Here is an 8,761-nt window from a genome sequence, read left to right as displayed (position 1 = left end):
TTTCATTGATATTAAGGCTGGAAGGGACCTTGGAAGATCATAGAGTCTAGCCCCTGCCCCGGGGGCAGGAAGTCAGCTAGGGTCAGAGGATCCCAGCAAGATAAACATCCAAATGTCTCTTGAAGGTGTTCAAAGTAGGTGCTTGAACCACCTCCAGCAGCAGTCTGTTCCAGGCCTTGGGGGCTTGGACAGTAAAGAAGTTCTTCCTTATGTCCAGCCTGAAACAGTCTTGGAGGAGTTTGTGACCATTTGACCCTGTCATCCCATGGGTTGCTCTGGTGAACAGGCGTTTCCCTAGATCCTGATGTACACTCCTTATGTACTTATAGGCAGCCACCAGGTCCCCCCTGACCCCGTGCTTTTCCAGGCTGAAGAGTCCCATGGCTCTCAGCCTCTCTTCATAAGGCCTGCTTTCCTGCCCTCTGATCATGCACATGGCTCTCCTCTGGCCTCTCTCAAGCTTCTCCACATCCTTTTTAAATTGTGGAGCCCGGAATTGGATGCAGTACTCCAGCTGCGGCTTCAGCAAGGCCGAATACAACGGGAGAATAACATCCTGGGATTTGCTAGAGAAGCATCGATGGATTGTGTGGCAGCAGGAAGCGAGCCCCCCAGTGGTGCATGGTCCCAGTGAGCCCCAGAAGTGCACATAGCTGGTTCACCAGCTCCATCGCACAGGGCTCACATGCCTGAGCCCTGTGCCACTGGCAAGAGCCCCACACAATGAAGCCATCAATGCAGATCATGGGGCTCAGCCACGGCAGCAGGGTAGAGGAGCAAAGCCAGCCTGGCTCAATAGTGTGGAGCTCCCTGATGCTTCCTATGACCTGCACAGAGCAGTGAGCAGGGCTGAGCTGATGGCTCCATCATGTGGGGCTTCCCCAGAGGTGCACAGCTCAGGTGAAGAACCTGGGAACTGCATGCAGGACTGATGCAATAAAGCCAGGCAGACCCCAGCGCCCCTGCCGGCCCAGGATCTGTGCTCCTGCCACCCTGCCTTGGGTCCCTGCTGACCCCAGCCCCGGGACACCAGCACAGGCTCCACGCTCCTGCCCAGTTGCCACTTCGCTCCCACCCACTCCCACCACTCCCCACCCCACCTACCCACCCACCGATGCAACCACCACTCTTCCCCCCACCCCTCCGCTGGCACCACCACCGCCATCCTTCCCCTGCCACTTCCCCACTTTCCACCTGTCCACAACTCCTCTTTCCTCCCCCCACCCACTTGCCACCATTTCCCCCGCCCCTACCCCCCACCACTGCTGTCCTTTCCTTGCTGCTTCCCTCCCTTTTTACTCCCTCCCTTTGCCCGCCTGCCCACTGCTGCCTCCACTCCCCACCCCTGCCACCACCCGCTGCCGCTTCCCTACCTGTGGAGCTGGGGTCAGGGCTGTCCTGCATGCAAAGGTGGGAATGCTGCCCCTGTGGGAGTGAGCAGGGCTCAGCCCCATGCAAGCACAGCAAGGGCAGCCCAGGGTCAGGCTGCATACAGAGAATTGGTAGGCACCCATCCATGGGCTGGATGAAATCACCTGGTGGGCTAGATCTTGCCCATGGGCCGTATTTTGCCTGCCCCTGCATTATAGGCTGCTTACAGACATTAAGGAAAAAAAAGCAACCCCCACCTGCCCACACACACATTTTACTCAAAGAAGTGATGCATTAGTTTGACCTGGCTCCACAGTGTCTGTATAGATTGGGTGCTCCAGTGGGGTTTTTGGCACTTATCTAATAGCTGATTTAATTAGCTGTGAGATGAAAGCACCATAAAAGCCTCATTAAAGCCCCCCAATCTATACAGATGTTGGGTGAGCTGGGTCCAACTAACTCAATGACTCTTCTGGGCACGTGTTGGGCTTGGCATGGGAGTGTGCCAAGTTTAAACTAAAGTTTGTTTAGATTTTTTGTTTTTCTTTTTTAATATCTGTAAGTAGCCTTAATGCTTATGACTTTAAGACATGTCAGCTTCCTTCCCACAGGTAGGTAAAGCTGTAGATAACTGTTCATCATTGTTGTACAATCATACGGGGCGCGTCTACACATGCTGCTATGGTGTTGTTACTGTGCCAAACTTCCTTTTGGAAGTACAGGCAGTCCTCAGGCTTGAGAGACAATTGGTTCCTGAAAACCACGTCTGAAGTCGAAACGTTGTAACTCAGAACCAATTTTCTCATAAGAAACAATGTTATAAATGGGGGATTGGTTCCTGAACCAAGACCCGATACCCTATTTTCACTAAAAATACCCCAGAATTTTGTACTCGATCAATTATAGGTGAGTAATATAGCTACATTAATGTATTTATATTGTAAACAGTGATCATATTGATTTGGTAGGACTTTGAGGGGACTTTGCTGGACTTCCTGAAGGGCTCTTGGTTGGACTTTTTGAAAGGTTCTTGGCTGGAGTCTTCTCAGGAGTCTTGGCTGCAGGTTTTTCTGGAGCCTTGTCTGCTTTCTTAAAGAGTGTCCAAGGAATTTTGGACAGATGTTCTCCAGGGAGATGAGCAATGCAGCGAACTTGGTCACTGGCATGGCGTTGCATCGGATCAGGCGTTGTAAAGTCGAAACTGACATCATAAAGTTGAAACAGGGTGTCAATTTATAAACGTTGCAACTGCGAAATGTTGTAAGTCGAGGACTGCCTGTACTAAAAGACAGTGCAGTAACAGCCAATAACTGCGCTGTGTGGGGGGCGCATGGTTATTTTTAGGCACTGTTGCCATAGCGACACGCTATAACCAAAGAGCATGTTGCTACAGTGACGTAGCTGCGGAGTTGCATGTTTTGCCCGTGAACGCTACGGTGCTGTAGTGCATTGGTGACATACTGTCATGTGTAGACATGCCCACTGAGTTTCTTTCTGAACTTCCTGATGTGTTGCCTGTAAATATGATTTTATTACAATTGTGGACTCCCCTAATTCATTCAATGGGAAATCCTTTCAAGTGGTATTCTTAAAAGTGCTGTCAGTGCTTTAAGAATATATGAATGCTAGATTACATTTTGGCCAAAGACTTTATTATGAAACCTGTATTATATAATTATTATAGAAATAGAATATACAATAATCAAGGCCTTTGATACATTTTCATTTCTGGCTCCTAGTGGTTTCAATAATGCATACAAAATTAGCTCTGTCTAGCTCTAAATAGCCTTGCTTTTCACACACAGCCTGTGGGAACTGTTGAACAGTAGACTCTTGCTGGTGCTCACACCTCTTGCTGCTTTCCACAGGTCTCTGAAAGAAATAAAAGGGAACTCTTAAGAGCGGTGCTGACAAAGGCATATGCAGTGGCTAAGCCCGGGCCTTTCTGCAGAGGTGTGGAAGGCATTTGACTTTTTATCATTAGAGAAGTCATCCACCTTCTCAACCCATTCCTCTGGGTTGGAAGCACAGTTATGATATGTAAAGTAAGAAGCAGTGAAGGCAGAAAATAGTTTCAGGAATATACTGCTTTAACACCCTCAGTCAATATGGTACAGCTCACATGTGTGTATGGGATCATTTGTATTATACAGAGTAGCTAGGTGTAGAAAGGAAAAAAAAAGTTTAAAGACTGCCCACCAAAATCCCCGCTCTTCTACTCAGACCTCCATTCACAATAGAAGACATCTATTAATAGTTTAGGGTCTTAAGTTCTATAGCACGACTCCCAAGAAATGCCCTTCATTTTGTTGTACTCCTCTTTCCTTTGACATCTGAGTACTATTGACTTGGCTGATTACCAAGTCATAATAATAAACAAAAAAAAACCCCCGCACAAAATTTTTTTTTATAGTTTAAAAATGTTACTATTTAATAGCCTTTAAGTAAAATCAATTTCCTTACTGAAGAGAGTTCCCAGTGTCAGAAGTATTTGATAACACCTAATGAGGTATGGGTTACAGGTCTCAAATCTTTAAAATAAAGCATTAAGTATTTGCTTTACAAAAAAATAAAATAAAAAATTGGGGGGATGGAGGAGGCATACCAGGGTTTTACAAGGGCAAGTTTGTAGGGCTATTAACCTTGTAAATTTTCTTTTTTTCCCCATTGTTGGCAGAACCATTAGTATAGCATTAGCTGATAGGCATCTTGCCATTTTTCATCTACAGGCCTGTTCCATGCCAGTGTCCACTAGAAAAATCTTTTATAGATCTGGCTGAAGGGTGACTATATGTTATAGATACCATTGAAGTAGAAAATAAGATTCTACAAGCCACTTGCCAATATCAAGTGCAGTTCAACCGATCTAGAAAGTAATTCATTTTTAGGAAGAAATTCTTAAAAGTTATTTTGAGACTAAGTACCCAAATGTATAAGCCCTATGTGAAGACGCTGTTTAACTTCAACAGGAATTCCACATGTTGAAGGAATGAACTTTCCTTCAGTAGCTCAGTTATTCAGAAGATTCCATTCCATGTTGCTCAGAAACTGGATTTAAAAATGTAATGATATTTTAGTTTTGGTTATTAACCAACAAAGCTTGTAGAATCTTTAAGGTAACGTTTTAATTTATAATGACTTAATATATATAATGAATTCCTGTACAATTTGGGTTTTTATAAAAATAATAAATAGGGAAGAGAGACTTTTTCTCACCACAGTTCGTTTTTCAGCCTTTTTGTTTATAGCTTTGATAGCTTAAATAGATTTAACCGTGTTGAAAGACAGGAGGCTCCAGAGGCATAACGAATCTCTTTCAATATGCCGCTCCATTCTTTCTTCTCATCATCATATCTGCAGTTAATAAAATGCAGTCAATACACACATGTATGTTTTTAACTTCAGATTTCTGGACTTGAGCTTCTCCTCCAGTACCCACAAGGAAAGGAATATAACCCACTACAGGTGCACTGATAAGTCCACAGTGTATCGGTGCTGATAAAAGGAAAATTGACATTACTGGCAATTGGCTCTTTTTTGGCTGACATGGCTGATAATGTTGCTGCTAAATGCCGCATGCATGAACATAGTCACAGCATGCACGTGGCCAACCTGGCAGCTTGGAGAGCAGCATCCCGCTGGTAATTGAGTTGAGGGGAAGCGAAAGAGTGGAGGGAAGGGGCACGATGGAGGCGGACTGAGGCCCCTGCAGTGAGGGAGGGAGTGGGGCTGGGGCAGAGGTAAGCACTGCCCAGCTGGGGTGGGGCGCGGGATGGAGCCAAGAGTGGTTCGTCTGGGTGGTGTGGGGGGAGCAGCTCCCATCACTGTGCATCCCCTAGAGGAAGCATGAGGAGCATGTGCCCTCTGGATCTGTGCGCAGGGTGAGGGCAGGCTGCTGCTGAGGGCTGGGTGTGGCACTGGGCTCTTCCCAGTGGGGGAGCTGGGCCAGGGCTGTGCTCAGGGTGGATGGTGGTGGTGCTGGCAGGAGGAGCTACGGGGGGGCTGCAACCACCCCAGAACTTGCCGTAGCCCTCCCATAGCACCCCCTCCTAGCGCCGCCATTGCCCACCCTGAGCACAGCCCCGGCTCAACCCCTGCGCTGGGAAGAGCCTGGTACCACTCCTGGCCCCGGCCCCAGCCTGCAGCAGCAGCCCAACCTTGCCCCACACACAGATCTAGGGGGCACACGCCCCCCATGGCTCCCCCGAGGTTGTGCACAGCAGTGGAAGCCAGTCCCCACCCACACTTCTCAGGCATCCTGCAGCCTGCCCTGCACACCCGTGCTCCTTCCCCACTGCCTCCCTCACTATGGGGGCCTCGATCTGCCCCCCCATGCCCCTTTCCTTCCCTCCCCCTGCTCCTTCCCCCACCAGCAGACCTACTAGCTGGATGCTGCTCTCCAAGCTGCTGGGCTGTATATCAGCAATTGGATTGGTATTGACTGATACAGCTCGTTAATAAATCGGTATTGGCTCAAAAAATCCTTATTTGTGCACACCTATAACCCATGTTTCAAAAGGCTCGTGTAGCTTTTATGCTAAACTGTGCCACATAAGGAGACTGCTGTCCTCCAGAACAGAATATCAGAACATCACCTTGCTCCTCATCCTCTCTTTCCCGCTCCCTTTTTTTCAAATCCTTCTTTACACATGCTTTCAGGAATCTTTTTGGCTTTCCCACTGACTAATTCCAACACCTAAATTTACTTTAACATGAGGGGAGTCGCAGATAAAGTGGACTCTTTCAGTGTAGATATAAGTATGTACCTGACATTCTCTTAAAAGGGGCTGTGACACTCTCTTAAAGAGTGGACACAACCAACATCCTGGATTGCTATTCATCTGCCTATTAATGTGGATGAAAGCAATAACAGGGATAACATTAATTTATCTGACTCTTTCAGAGCATCCTGCATGAGAACATGATGCAATGGAAATTGTTAGTTTGTATTTAACTTTAAATCAGGCTGAATCTGCCAAGAAATATTATATCCTACTTCTCTATGTACCCTTACTGATTCCTGAGACTTATTCATTAGTAGGTAGAAGTATTCACCTGAGCTAAGTCTCACATTTATCTGTGATGTAATGAAGTAAATGATTGATGTTGTTCACCAGATTCTATGCAAACTCAATATAAAAACAAAGAATAAAACCTGTACAATAATTAATTTCTGAAAGTAATGGTAATATCAATGTGATTTACTTTCTAGTGCAAGGCAAGGTAGTGCTTTCCAAATAGAAAGTGAGATCAAAACAGAACTTACTTCCATATGTCAGTGACTTCACTGGGTGCAAATTCATTAGATTCAAGTTGAACCATAGCAAAACCACCAATAGCATAAAGGGATCCACTCAAGGTGACTAAACTGATAGAGCTTCTCTCCTGGGGAAACTCAGGCATAAGTTCCCACCTAAATAGTAGTAGAAACATAACCAGTCAGACAACAGTTAAGGGATATTCTGAATTAAATTATTATAGAAGATGAGCTATAGAAGCTGACAGCTACAGTAAACAAATGGGCGCTGAGGCTGTTCAAGGTTTTCGCCCCCAGTACAAAGGAACAGTATTCCTGATTAGAAAGAAGGAGAAAAGTAATTCAAAGTCCAAGGCACGTCAGCACTAACATTTTGCTTCTCCATCTATCAAAACTAATGTCAGGGGGTGCTTGTACACATGACGATCATTACCATGTACACATGATAAAAATTTCCTTTGTGTGGCTTAATAGCACCACACACTGCATGTGTGTGAGATTTGGGGGTTTCAAATGAGTTTGCAACATTACAAACTAAACCACATTCCCATGTAATTTAGTCTGCAAAATTGTTATTTGTAACATTGCAGCATTTAATCTGACAGCTGGCCCCCTGGCCACAGGAGAGACAAGTAGGCTCCGCCAAAAAAAGGATCAGGCCCGTTGCTGTTTCTCCCTTCAGCAGGTGCCTGGCAGCCATGGGCACCTACTGAAGGCACAAGCGGTGAGGGACCCGATCCTTTTATTTTTTTGCAGATCCTGCCCGCCACTCCTGTGGGGGGCTGCCCTGGTCCCTCTCTCTACTGCAGCAGTGTCTCCCAGGGCTGCCCGGTGGGCTGCTAGCGGGCTGGTGCTGCCTCAGCTCAGAGGCAGCACCCAGCAGGATCCAACTCTTCTCCGTGCCCACCGGGGCTTCCATCACCCTGTACACAATTCTCGTCACCTTCTCAGGCTGCCAGCACACCCAGCCACCCTCCTGCTGCTTCTCCATGCTGCCCCAGAGGCAAGCCAAACCATTTCTGGATGTTCCTAGGTAGCAGAAAGGCAGCAGGGACAGTGCATGGGGTGCTGGAAGCCTCGGTGGGCTCAGGGAAGAGTTGGATCTGGCTGGGTGCTGCCTCCAAGCTGGGACAGCACCTGGCCTGCTAGCAGCCTGCCCGGGCAGCCCTGAAGGGTACCACCACAATGGAGGGAAGGACCGGGGCCCCCTGCAGCTTCAGGGCTGCTTGGCTCGCCAGCAGCTTGCCCTCTGGTTGTCTTGCCATAACAGTGACAGAAGCCCCTAAATTGAAATGGTGGGTTTCAATTAAAAATACACTATTTCAATTTAGGGGGCACAGAATAATACCATGAAAACTAAACCCATCACGTGTACAAGTGCCCAGTATGACTAGTGTACATGCACAAAATGCCTGTCTATTAAGACCAGGCTACACACTCCATCCCAAAGATCCCCCGTGTCATGCAATTTAAATGTAGTTGTGCCTCATCTTTTCTCATTACATTTTTCTAATAGGCTCTGAAAATGAGAGTGCATTTTTCGTCCACATTCTATTGAAGCAACATTAAATGAATAAGGTAAGAGAGAAGTGTAACTCATCTGCATTTTGACCTGTTGGCTGCTACACTGCTTTCTCCAGTACCAAATCATAATTAAAAAAAATAATAATTTGCTTTTAAGTGTCTTTGATAATATACTCACTTATTAGTGGCAAGGTCAAAAGCTTCAACAGAGGCTGTAAGGCCTTCTTCAGTAACACCTCCTGCAATCACAATTTTCCCTTTATGGATAGCCACACCAAACATTGAGCGAGCCATTTTCATGGGGGCCAGATCTCTCCAATCTCCCTTCTTGGAGTTGTATATAAATGTTCTGTTAGTACACTTTCTGTGGGGAGAAAGAAAAAAGGGTGAGCATTTCTGGCAAACACTCTGCATAATCTTCTTAAACTGGTACCTTGTTTAAAGTGGATTTTGTGTGTAATGTGTACTCAATAACAGTGTGGTTCACTGCAGTTTCTTTGCAGTACTGGCAAATGGGCATGCACCAAGAGAAAGAAAGATGGTCTCAGAGTTTTTTCCTAATATGGATATTAACTAGATATTCCTGATTGGATTTTCCTGGGGGGGGGG

General features: G+C 46.4%; 1 protein-coding gene across 1 annotated transcript in view; it reads right to left on the bottom strand.

Moving 5' to 3' along the window:
- Nucleotides 1-3,001: 3,001 nt before the first annotated feature.
- The window catches only part of KLHL41 (kelch like family member 41), a 12,559-nt gene continuing 6,799 nt past the window's right edge, over nucleotides 3,002-8,761 (bottom strand). Inside the window, exons 4-7 of the mRNA XM_025206467.1 lie at nucleotides 8,331-8,516; nucleotides 6,638-6,784; nucleotides 4,588-4,725; nucleotides 3,002-3,243 (exon numbers count right to left, since the gene is read on the bottom strand). Coding sequence (XP_025062252.1) covers nucleotides 4,614-4,725; nucleotides 6,638-6,784; nucleotides 8,331-8,516 — 445 coding nt within the window. The 3' untranslated portion in view covers nucleotides 3,002-3,243; nucleotides 4,588-4,613. The remainder of the gene's footprint in view (nucleotides 3,244-4,587; nucleotides 4,726-6,637; nucleotides 6,785-8,330; nucleotides 8,517-8,761) is intronic.

This window comes from Alligator sinensis, unplaced genomic scaffold, assembly GCF_000455745.1.
Source record: "Alligator sinensis unplaced genomic scaffold, ASM45574v1 scaffold143_1, whole genome shotgun sequence".
NCBI lineage: Eukaryota > Metazoa > Chordata > Crocodylia > Alligatoridae > Alligator > Alligator sinensis.
The sequence above is the reverse complement of the archived record's forward strand: the minus strand, read 5'-3'. Positions and strand labels throughout refer to the sequence as shown.